General features: G+C 49.7%; 1 protein-coding gene across 2 annotated transcripts in view; it reads left to right on the top strand.

Annotated features, from left to right (window-relative positions):
- The window catches only part of NOTCH2 (notch receptor 2), an 89,482-nt gene that overhangs the window by 72,762 nt on the left and 4,620 nt on the right, over window positions 1-12,100 (top strand). For both annotated transcript variants that reach the window (XM_084211165.1, XM_084211164.1), the window contains 9 exons: window positions 1,760-1,872; window positions 2,398-2,927; window positions 3,634-3,981; window positions 4,220-4,362; window positions 5,283-5,493; window positions 6,112-6,208; window positions 6,669-6,837; window positions 11,057-11,358; window positions 11,708-11,855. In XM_084211165.1, coding sequence (XP_084067291.1) covers window positions 1,760-1,872; window positions 2,398-2,927; window positions 3,634-3,981; window positions 4,220-4,362; window positions 5,283-5,493; window positions 6,112-6,208; window positions 6,669-6,837; window positions 11,057-11,358; window positions 11,708-11,855 — 2,061 coding nt within the window. The remainder of the gene's footprint in view (window positions 1-1,759; window positions 1,873-2,397; window positions 2,928-3,633; window positions 3,982-4,219; window positions 4,363-5,282; window positions 5,494-6,111; window positions 6,209-6,668; window positions 6,838-11,056; window positions 11,359-11,707; window positions 11,856-12,100) is intronic.

Here is a 12,100-nt window from a genome sequence, read left to right as displayed (position 1 = left end):
AATTTGGCTTCCAGAGCTGTCTCAGATGAAGGAATATCCTGAGACACTTGGCTTCCAGGACTTCCCTTTCCTCGTGGTACTTTTCTCACCTTCATAATTTCACATTTCTCATACTGAAAGTGTAACAGTTCACGTCTCAGCTTATCTGTGACTCCTCCTTTTGCAAGGCATCCATGTGAATTTTCTCTATAAATCAGTGTCATGGTATCATAATTAGCTTTTGGCCTCCTTTTCTCCTCCTAGCTGCCTTTCCTCATTGCACTGCTGATGTGGTCAGGATGGAGTATTCCATGCATAGACAGGCTGTACATTCCTAGCTTGGTGCTCCTTCCACAATCCAACTTTGAATCACAGCTTTGCAAGAATTCACACTGTGCAGACTTATGTCTCACTCTCTCTAGACCTCCTCTTTGTTAGTATTGCTGCCATTCTGCTTTCTGCCTCCCACTGGGCTTAAGCTTGGTCTAATAGTCTCCAGATGTGTCTTAACTTTCAGCTTTCCATTTTCCATGTCAGTTTAACTTCTTATGCATTCAGTTTTCCTCCGTTAAAACCTTTCACTTTCCCTGCTTACCAGTCACCTTTCCTGCATGCTTTACCAGCAGTTTTTACTCTTATTTTTTCTTAAAATTTAAAGATGCCATGATTTCTCACTGAATTTGTGAGTTTCAGATGCAAAGAAATCACAAAGATATATGTTCAAAGAATTCTTGTAGTAGCTTTTGAATGCATTACTTATCCTCCTGCCAAAAGAAGTTCCTGAAAGAGTGATGTATGAGGGAAGTGGAGCTGGTGGGACGCTGGGCAGGCCACCAGATGGGTTTGTTTTAAGCCTGTCTGTTAAGGTTGCTTTTATGAATTATGCTTCATGTGGCTTCTGACCCTCGTGGAAGGGTTGCTGGACCTTGTGCTGTGGGGAGTGCAGGCCTGCTGCACCCCAGGAGGAGCAGGGAGAGCTGCTGTGTCTCAGACATGAAGTCTGTCTGGAAATGTTAGGCACAGAGGGGGAACATGCTTCCTCCCCTAGCTGTCTGTCTTCTGCACATTCCCCACTGACCCTTCTGCCTGGGAGGGGATGGGGTGGCTTTGCTGTGGTCTGTGACTGGTGGGATGCCAGAACTCTGTGGGCTATCCTGCCCTGTCTGCTCCTGTCTGCAAACTCTTGGCTGCACATGTCTGGAGACTTCTATTAATGTTTTCCTGGGGGGTCCCAGTCATGCTGAAATCATCCCCAACTTTTAGAAGTTTGGTGTCAGCCTGACTCTGCAAAGCTGGTCAGGGCAGTAAGATCTCTGTCTGGCTGATCAGTCTGGGGAGGCTCTGCTTGGTTCTCCTGTTCACTCGTGGTACGTCTGGTCCTGAGGGTTGCAGTGTGAGTTGCCATTGGACTCATTGAGCATCTCCCAAAAAGTAAAGAAGTCTTAGGAACCCCCAAACTGGTGTTGTCCATCACTTCCAGCCTCCGTGCCTGGCTGACCTGGGATGACAGCAGCACACTCTGTCTCTGTGCTGCGTTGTGTGTGTTCTTGGGGAGGCAGGCACTGCCAGCTTTCCCCAAATGCACCTTGTGGATTTTGGGCTGTGCCTCCCTCCTTGCTGCTTCGGCAGCCGCGTGGAGACCGCGCCTCACCCAAAGGGATGCTCCCTCCTAAAAGGGCGCTCAGCTGGCTGGTTACTGACAGCGTTTTGTGTGGGGATGGTTTTTGGGGTGCTCACACACACGTTTCTCTGCTCTCTCTCTCTCTGTGCCCTGTGCCAGGCCGTCACTGTGAGAGCGTCATCGACGTGTGTCCGCGGAAGCCGTGCCAGAACGGCGGCACCTGCGCGGTGGCCAGCAACATGCCCGACGGCTTCATCTGCCAGTGCCCCCCGGTAAGCACCCCCTGCTCCCCCTGCCCTGCTGCCCCAGCTCCACAGCCCTCTGCCTGGGCTCTCGCTGCTTCACTGCAGGTGATTTACCCGCGTCCCTTCGTTATCTGCTCAGCAGGGAAACCCGGGGCTTCCAGCTTCCCCCAGGAGTGATGCTGCCTGTTGCTACCCCAAACATGCATGGTCTTCAAGTATCACAGCTGGTTTTTTTGTCTTAAATCTACTATTAAATTACATTAGCTTAATTTAATTAACTTTTTTATTTTTTTTTCAGTCCTGTGTTTTCTGTGCTTGCTGCAAGCTTCCCCTTGTTTGTGGCTCTTTTAGGCTGTTTTCAAAATGTAACAGAGCCTTGTGATTTCCTTCTTTATCCGTGATGTTAGGTCCAGAAAGTAATGGCTCCTGCAGTGAGGCTAGAGGAGTTACAGGGGAGAAAGGATTTGCACATGACACCTTGCCTCCAGCCCTCAGAGTGCTGAAGAAGAGGTTTGTGACACTGATTGTTTTGCCTTTTTTTCCACCCCGCAGGGTTATTCTGGAGCCAAATGTGAGTTCAACAGCCACAGTACCTGTGGACAAGTGAAATGCAAGAAGGGGGAGCAGTGCATCCAAACATCTTCTGGTCCTCGGTGCTATTGCCCCAAGCTGTCTGTGGGAGAGGAATGCCAGACACACCCAGGCTGTGCCAGTGCCCCCTGCCAGAATGGGGGCAGCTGCCACCCTCATTCTCAGCCTCCTTACTATTACTGCCAGTGCCCTGCTCACACCCAGGGCAGCCACTGTGAGCAGCCCGTAACGTTCAGCCCGGAGCCCCGAAGATGCCTGGATTCCCAGTGTGCAGAGAAAGCCAGGGACGGCTATTGCGATGAGGACTGCAACACCCACGCCTGCCAGTGGGATGGAGGCGACTGCTCCCTGACTGTGGAGGATCCTTGGGCCAACTGCTCCTCCTCCCTGCCCTGCTGGATGCTTTTCAATGGACAGTGTGACGAGTTCTGCAACACGCCCGAGTGCCTGTTTGACAACTTTGAGTGTCAGCAAAATAGCAGGACGTGCAAGTAAGGCTCGATGCTGAGAACATTTTCTCTGTGTGACTAACATAGCTCCTGCCTGTTGCTCCCTTCTCTCCCATTGTTCCTCTTGCTGTCCTTGCTGAAAGCTTGGCACCCAGCAGTTTCTGCTGCTTTGTGTGCTTCTCGTCTGTTTTTGGAGTCTGTGTGCTGTGCACTAAGTCGATAACCTGAACAATGGTAAAGTGTTAACCTGCTTGATGGATGTGCCCTGCTTTCCCTGGAAATGTGAATAGGAGGCATTTTGCCTTGTACTAGATTTTAAGCGTGCTGCCTGTTTTTTTTCCATACCAGCAATACCTGTATTTTAGTCCCAGCTGTGCTTGCTGCCTCTGAACATGTTTTCTAGCTTGTTTGTAGTGGCACTTCTTTCTCTTCAGTTATTTTGCAGTGAGTATTCTCCCTCAGTGAGGCAGGAGGTGTTAGATGTCTTGGTAAACAGAATAAGCAGTTCTCTTACACTGTTACCAGAATGAAATAATGGGTCCTTGGGGTGTGCTGTGATTCCTGTTTTCACCCTCTCAGGCTGCAAGCTAATCCTGGAGTTGTATTTCTTCTCCTGCTACCCTGATTATGAGCACTGTTTTACCTCAAACCGTGCTGAGGAGTGTAAGACACGGGCGCCCAGAGCGCAGACGTGCTGTGCAGAGCACGCCAGTGCCCCGTGCTGCCCGTGAGCCTGTCCCTGCTGCAGGTATGACAAGTACTGTGCGGATCACTACGCGGACGGGCGCTGCGACCAGGGCTGCAACAGCGAGGAGTGCGGCTGGGACGGGCTGGACTGCGCCGGCGACAAGGCCGAGAAGCTGGCAGAGGGCACCCTCATCATCGTGGTCCTGATGCCCCCCGACGAGCTGCTGGAGGACGTCCGCAGCTTCCTGCGCACCCTGGGGACGCTGCTGCACACCAACCTGAGGATTAAGCTGGACTCCCAGGGGAACCCCATGGTGTTCCCCTACTACGGGGAGAAATCGGCGGCGCGGAGCCGTCGGTCGCTCGTGGTGGTTCGCAAGCACAGAGAGCTGGAGCAAGAGGTCATTGGGTGAGTGGATGCCTCTGTGTCCCTCCGGCCTGGTCATGCTGGTAACTCTTGCTTGTAGTGTTTCTAGATTTTCTAGGGCTGTAGGCTGGTTTATAAATGGGAAAATGCAGCGCTATTGCAACTGCGCAGTTCGGCGTTGGGGTAGGAGATTAATGTAAAACGCTGCTGCGGTTTGACCTGCTGCTTTGGCATAAGTGTCTGTCACTGACTGCTGTGCCCTTTTACTGTGTCTGTGCAGCACCAAGGTGTTCCTGGAGATCGACAACCGCCAGTGTGCAGAGGACTCAGAGCAATGCTTTCACAACACAGAAGCTGCTGCAGCTCTCTTAGCTGCTCAGGCCATCAAGGGCATGCTGCCCTATCCTTTTGTGTCTGTCCAAAGTGAGTAATGGGAGAGAAAAAATTGCTTATTGAGGGAGGCAGTCATCAAACTTGGGCTTGCAAAACACTCAGGTTATTGATCATCCTCCTCTCGTGTCTCACTGTTCAGTATGGTTTCTGGGAGGGGACTTGTTTGTCCCCAGTTCTAGGAGTACGTTCATGCAAAGTGCACGGAGGGGATGTCTGGTTAGTAAGGCAGGACATTTTAATACTTGTAGAATCAGTAATCTCTCATGCTACAGCTCTGCAGTGGTGATCTCCACGCTAAAACCATTTATGTGTTTTAAGCCATGAATTCAATGGAAAAGGTGCCATTTCGAGAGAGAGGCTGGGAGGCATTCCTCAGTCCAGTCTGCCAGATGTTTTCTCCTCTGGCAATATGTAATCTCTTTGATTTCTGCTCCATCTCCCTCAGTCTGAGGCTCAGCTGCAGACCTGTTCTAGGCTGGCAATATTGCCTTTCCTAGTTGGGTCGTGCTTGTATCCTCTTCCCAGGGAGGTGATGGAATCACCATCTCTGGATGTGTTTAATAAAAGACTGGGCATGGCCCTTGGTGCTATGGTCTGGTGGAGGTGTTAGGGCATGGGTTGGGCTTGATGATCTTGGAGGTCTCTTCCAACCTCATTATTCTGTGACTGATGCAGGTCAGCTCTCTCTATGCCAAGTGAGCATGGCTGGAGGAAGGAGCAAGGTCTTTGCTTCAGCAGCCATGTACTCTGGAAAGTACTTTGAGAACCAGACTAAGGGAAGTCAAAATGAAGTGATATGTACTTAGAGCAGTCTCAGTGGAGCCTAAACTCTGTAGAGACAATATGCTCCCTGAGGGAAGAACTGTGCTGAGAAAAGAGAGTCTGTAGGTTGAATGAAGATTGTTGCCTCCGCTTTGTTAATCCCACTGTGTTTGAACTGCAACTTTCAGGTGAGCCCTTGTTACCACCAAAGACCCAGCTGCTTTACCTGCTTGCTGTGGCAGCTTTGATCATCCTGCTGATCCTCCTGCTGGGGGTGATGATGGCCAAGCGCAAGCGCAAGCACGGCTCCCTGTGGCTCCCCGAGGGCTTCATCCTGCGCAGGGACCCCAGCAACCACAAACGCAGAGAGCCCGTCGGGGAGGACGCTGTGGGACTCAAGTGAGTTTGCATTTAGGCCACTGGCACTCTGTTCATTCCTGGCTTGAGGGTTTTGAGAACGTGGCTGAAATATGTTTCATCAAAGGCACTTAACTCCTTAGAGGAAGCTTCCTTTTAAGCTAGAACTTCTTAGGATATTCCTCTAAATTTAAAAACATTGGTTTGGATGGAAGAATTTTAATTAACTGTAATGTATAAAATGCAAGAAAGGAATCTGATCTCCTGGTTTTGTTTGGTTTTCTGACACTGAGCAGTATATATCAGCAGCTGGGCACTATTTGCCTAATTTTTTCCTGGAATAGGTGAGACATTTTTAGGTTGATAGATGACAACAAACTTTAAATATCTCTAGCTCAATGCATCAAAAATATGACTCAGAAGTTATGGAAAGTTTCGAAAGTTTTATGCAGTTTTGGCTTTCCACTGAATTAAACAACTTTGCAGTTCTAAGTGCATTTAACGCCGCTATTGGCTGCCTGAAATTTGTGATTTCTTGGTTCCTCTGTTTGCAAGCTACCAAACTTACAAGCACCCCTTTGCTAGCCTCTGCAGGGCAGGGTAAGTAGCAGCAGTAGACCTGCTCAGGCTGCAAAGCGATATCTTCTCCTTGTTTGTCAGAAATCTGTCAGTCCAGATACCAGAGGGTAACCTGGCTGACCCTGGGACGACTGAGCACTGGGCAGGTGATGGTGGACCTCAGCCAAAGAGAGCTAAGGTAAGGAGCTCCAACACTTAAATACCATCTGAAACTGCTGGTCAGACAAGCATCTGCATTACCTTCCCTTGCTCAAAACCTCCCTTGGCCTAGGGATTGGTGATACATGATTAATGGTGTCTGAGGAGCAAATCCTCAGGTTAACACTGCCACCTCAGGCTGGTGGAGAAAGCCAGTACCTTCTCTTTCAGTGTCCCCTCCCTACAGCAGCAAGAGGGACAAGGAGGTTAATGGCACACCTTGCAGTTCAGGCAATGTATGGTGAGGGTGTGACAAGCAGAAGTTAATGCAGACCACCATTAGCTTAAAAGAAAACACCCCCCCTAAAACACCAAGAAAGCAAACGAAAAACCAAACCGCAACAAAAATCCTCACCCAAACCCTGAGAAACCCCAGAACTTGGAGCGTCTTTGGGCACTTGCTGGGTGTTTTGAAGCAGCTGCTTGTGTGCTGTGCTCAGGCTGAGGACCAGGCCTTGCTGCCAGACGTGGACGAGCAGATTGACCAGCGCCAGTGGACGCAGCAGCACCTGGAGGCAGCAGACGTCTGCGGCAGCACCTCGCTGGCTCTCACCCCGCCCCAGGCTGATCAGGAGGTGGATGTTCTGGATGTCAATGTCAGGGGGCCAGGTCAGTACTCAGAGTGTCTGTGTGTCCTGCCAGCCTGCCCCGTGTCCCGTGGCTGGGGCTGCCGGTGGTGCCGGTTAAATGGAGTTTGCGGGAACACCAGCAGGGATTGCATGGTGCCCAAGGATAGCACAGCGTGCACTTCTGGAAAGAAAAGCTGGAGGGGTTAAACCATGGTCTGTAGCACATGGAATATCATGGAGCCAGGAGGAAAAGGTGATTTAGCAAGCACCTGTGAAATCTGATTTATAACAGTGTGTGCCTAAGTGGTATTGTCAGAAATTCTGAATGCAGAATTGTGCTGGAAATAACCCCCAATTTCTCCAGTTGGTTCACTGCAGGTATCCATGCCAGGCTTTTCTAAGGACCCACTTAGCAGATTTCATACCTGAGCTGTCTCTTATCAGTTGAGGAAGCAAGGATGGCCTTTTCCTGAATAAGATGACTTTTTGGCAGGCAGTCTACCCTCATTAGCAGTGTGTGAGGTGTCTGTCCTGAACAGAGCATCAAGGCAGCAAGATTGTTCATGATTTTTTTTTTTTTATTCCCTGATTTATATATCCAGCTTATGATGATCAAGTCATTGAATTCATGACAGAACTGTGGACTTGGAAGGTTTCTTTAACATGCAGACAGGTTTGCTCTCTCTCAGTCCCATGCCCTGGGAACCCTCTCCTGCTTTTATGAGTGTAGTGCTAAAGCTGTGTGAGCTGGTAAGGGGCTGGGTGGGTCACCTGGTAAGAACTGAGGCTCTGAGAGGAGACAGTTGGCCAAGGACTTTATTCTGGTTGGAAGAGCTGCAAACAGGGCTCTTGTTCATATGCAGAGAGGTGATGCTGATGATATTGCTGCAATGCCTTTTTCTGCTGTGTTTTGTGGGAATATTTCCATGCAATTGAAGGATGACTGGACCCATTCTCTCAGTTCCTTTCTATTGTCTTTTCTGCTCATTGACCCATTAGCTCTCCAAAATGCAAAGGGAAGGAGGGATTTTTGTGTAGTGAGTGTGAGAACATAAACCATCAGTTTCTGCCAAATTTAAGCTTTTCTTTATTTCCCCTATTGAAACTTCTAGTTGTGTGGCAGGGTAGAAGCTTTCCAAGTGCAGGCAATAATGTTCTTAAGACTCCAGTTTATTTTCACGTTCACCCAAAGCTTTGTCCAACAACAGCAATGAATTAATACTGACCTGTGAGTTGTTTTCCTGCCATCCAGATAGAATTGTGAAGCTTGCAGCAAGCTGCTCTTAGTTATTTCTCCCTGTGACATCAGAAGCAAGCAGCTGTCAGGGGCAGAAATAATTTTAAAAGTCTGGGAGGTGTTGGAATAACAGGTTAGTAAGGAGGATTAGGATTCCTCACAGTTAATGTGGCTGTTTCTCTGCCCTGGCCACCCTCACTTTTCCAGGCAGTTGGAAAAAATGGACCCTTCTGAGAGGTAGTTGCCCTCTGTCCCAAGAAGTCTGAAAAGTGGATTTCACACCCCTGTAATGCTTTGGTGCCCCTAATTAATTACAAAGGGTGTTCAGGCTGACTGACTTGAGTGCAGGTGTCTGGGCTGGAGCCACCTGGGGCTGGGTGAGTTAGATCCTGGCTGCAGGTGCAGGCTGAACAGCAGAGATCTCTTCTTGAGAGGGGACAAACACCTCAGTGTACCAAGGGTTTGTGCTCTCTCTTAACCCTCCACCTTCTGGTGTCTCTCAAATCTAGGGGGATCCAAGATCTCCAGTGTCCTCCAGAAGCATTGCCTAGAGATCTTTCCTGTGGGTTCCTTATATCCCAGCTTTCAGCACCTTGTGCCTGACCTTCAGGAGTACCTGTCTGGTGAACTCCTGACTTTACCACCTCACTCTGCATTTTACATGTACTCAGGGGCTGTCCTACTGAAAGACAGCAGACAGAAGAGTTTTTATAAAATGCTGCCACCACCTTTGTCTCCCCATGCTATTCTTTTGCTGTGTCCCCCAGAGCAGTGAGGACATTCTTTTCAGTGCAGTTATTGTGAGTGTGTAACCAGGGTAATGCAATTATAGGCATAACTGGTAACACCACCTATAATTAAAATTGATGAACTGTCTCTATTATATGCCCCTCTTTTTTTCAGTTACTGAAACTTCAGTGGTTTAGACTGGAATTTTCCATGCTGGATGTCTGCCTCCAGCTGGATGCTTTTGGGTTCTTTTCCAGCTCTTTGAGAGAACAAGCTGGAAGGAGGAAAAAAGACATTGTGTCCACAGCTTTTTTTTTTTTTTTTTTTCTCTAGTAGTCCATCAAGCACTTAATTGTGACTGTCTAGCTGGATGTGCTTTTGCTAGCCTCATAAAACCAACCGTGTGTGGCCAGCTTGCAAGGCTCTGAAAAGAGCTGCATGTACCTGAGAAACTCTGTGGAGGGTGGCAGGGATTTAATATTCCAGGGATTTAATGCTGTGCTGTCCCTGTGGAGAAGCTAGACATGAGCATCCAGGGTAACTGCAGTGACTGAGCAAGCCAGACCGAGCCTGTGAGTGGTTTTTCCCAGAGCTGTGGTGCTGGGGGAAAGGAAATCTCCTTTCTGTGCTCTGTGTCTCTGCTCTTTGTGTTGTGGCAGTAGGACCACAGCCTGACTGGAATACTGAGGAGAGTTCATTGGGGACAAGGGAGCAGAGCCAGCAGCAGGAGGGAGGGAGCAGCACAAAGGGAGGTATAGCTTTGGAGGGCAGCAGAGAGGGTCTGCAGACAGGACTGGATCTTGGAGCTGAAGCCATGCCCAGCCCTCAGCACTTTGCTGCTGTCTGTCCAAATCCTGGGGAAGGAAGGGAGGCTGTGTGTCCTGTGGTGGGGAGCCACTAGGAGGAGCGTGCAGGCTGCTGGAGCTGCTGGGGCAGAGCCTGCTCCTCCAGTGCCCCTGCTGGAACTGCAGATTTCTAGAAAGTTTTGGGACTGTCCTAAAGCAGAGAGCCAGGAAGGCTCGGTGATCAGAAGCTGGGAATGGGAGCAGGGCATTAGAGCTGTGTGTGTGTCACTTCCAGTAGGAGATATCACCTTGTTGATGTGCCCAGTGTGGCTTTGTGCTCTGTGATTGAGAGCTGTGCAGGCAGAGAAGTTGTTGTGTGTCCCCTGCTTGCCCATGGGATAAATCAGGTACTTGGCTGAAAAAATTGTCTTGTGTTTCTGCTGGTGGGCTCCAGTGGAGCAGTCAGCAGAGTGAGGTTCCCCTCTGCTGCCATCTCAGTCCCTCTTGCTTTCCAGGTGCCCCTGAAGGATGTGCAGGAAAGCAGTAAAATCAGCAGGGAAGCATCAGTGTCTACAGCTGCAGTTTTGGGGCTTTAGGGAATGTCGCATAATGTTCAGAGGCTGCTGGAGCTGAAGCACTCAGCAGTTTAATGGGTTGCTGAAAATATATGGAGATGTTTTAAATCTTAATTATCCTGCATCAAGGAGGGTATTAATAAGGGTGAAAAATCAGCAGCATGAGGTGGTCCTGCTCTGTCCTCTCTGACTGGCAGAGGAGGAGATTCATCAGAGGGGGAGCTAAGTTAAATTAGAGGTTTGTAGGAGCCTTTCTCTTTCCACTGACAATGCAGGGATCCTGGTTGGATGAGTGTGACTTTAGCCTTTGTGGATATCCCATCACTGGAGGCTTGAGGAGAGTAAGACCAGTATCTCCCAAAGTACTCAGACTGTGTGAGAGTATTCATCCTGGGGCATTTGTCAGCTTTGAGTGCTCGACTGTCACAACTTCAGGATCCTTCTCATGATAACCTTGCTGTAGGTTTGAAGGCTTTTGTCTGCATTTTACTTCAGGCTAATATCTGAAGTGAATGTCACCTGTGTCACCAATAATCAGAGGCTAGTTGTTGAATAATTTTTCCTTCAACTGTTTCTTTTCCCCAGGGATGTGATTAGAACATCCATACAAACAGTTACACTGAGTGGTCAAATTACTTTGATTTTTATAGCCCTTGCTTCTCTGGGCTAGCCTTTACTTTTTGTGGAAGTTTTGCACTTCAGCAGCAAAGTTTTTTTGTTCTATGATGATCTTAGTCTTTAGAGGAATATCTTCTGTTGGGTTTGCAGTAGGTTACTCATGCTTGTAAGGAGGACAACTTGCTAACTGTGGGGCTTTAAGAAAGGGTCTGTGTTAAAGCAGCTGGAGGGACTGTCTGCAGCTCAGGGGAGAAGGCTTGTGGGAAGGTTCCACGCCTCTGCCAGGTTCCTGTATCCCCATCTCCCCCTCTGCAGACGGCTGCACTCCGCTGATGCTGGCATCTCTGCGCGCCGGCGGCTCCGACATCAGCGAGGACGACGAGGACGGGGAGGACTCCTCGGCAAACATCATCACAGATCTGATCTACCAGGGGGCCAACCTGCAGGCGCAGACAGACCGCACCGGGGAGATGGCTCTGCACCTGGCAGCCCGCTACTCCCGAGCCGACGCCGCCAAGCGGCTCCTGGACGCCGGGGCCGATGCCAACGCCCGGGACAACATGGGACGGACCCCTCTGCACGCGGCCGTGGCTGCTGACGCCCAGGGCGTCTTCCAGGTACGCCCACTGGGGAGCTCTGCCTTTATATCCTTTATATGAGCCTGTCCAAGCTGTGCTCTGTTCGCTCACGACCCTGCTCTCGTGCCTTCCACAGGGTGGTGGTGAGGCAGAGGTGTTTTACATCCAGTTTCCTTGGGTATTCACAGCTTGAAAAAGTGCATAATATAATCATGCATACATAATCTGGCGTGGATTTATTTGGTCAGTTGGCCCCTGTCTTTCTGGGTCCTTGCATTTCAGTGCTCAGGCTGCTTTGTCGCTGTAAAATTTCTCTTGAGATTCTGCCAAATCCTCAGTTTTGGTCTGTAGTGGTATTGAAAAAACCCCATCTTCCCCCGTTGTCCAGATCCTGATCCGGAACAGAGTGACAGACTTGGACGCTCGGATGAACGACGGGACGACCCCGTTGATCCTGGCTGCGCGTCTGGCTGTGGAAGGGATGGTGGCCGAGCTCATCAATTGCCAGGCTGACGTCAACGCCGTGGATGACCACGGTAATGTGAACACCCTGTGCCAGGCTGGGCAGATATTTGCCCTGGTGTGAGCAGGGAGGGGTGGGTTCTGCTCTCCCAAAGTGGGAGCTCTTCATGAATTCTGTAGCTGAGTCACACGCTGGGCTCTCCTGCAAAGTCCTCCAGTAGTAATAAACTACAGGCTGCTGCACAGTGCTTGGTTAAACAATCCTGGAGGAGAAGCAAAATATCTCCTTGGTTTGTTACTGACATTGTTGTGTTTCCCT

Source organism: Fringilla coelebs, assembly GCF_963513975.1.
Source record: "Fringilla coelebs genome assembly, chromosome: 9".
NCBI lineage: Eukaryota > Metazoa > Chordata > Aves > Passeriformes > Fringillidae > Fringilla > Fringilla coelebs.
The sequence above is the reverse complement of the archived record's forward strand: the minus strand, read 5'-3'. Positions and strand labels throughout refer to the sequence as shown.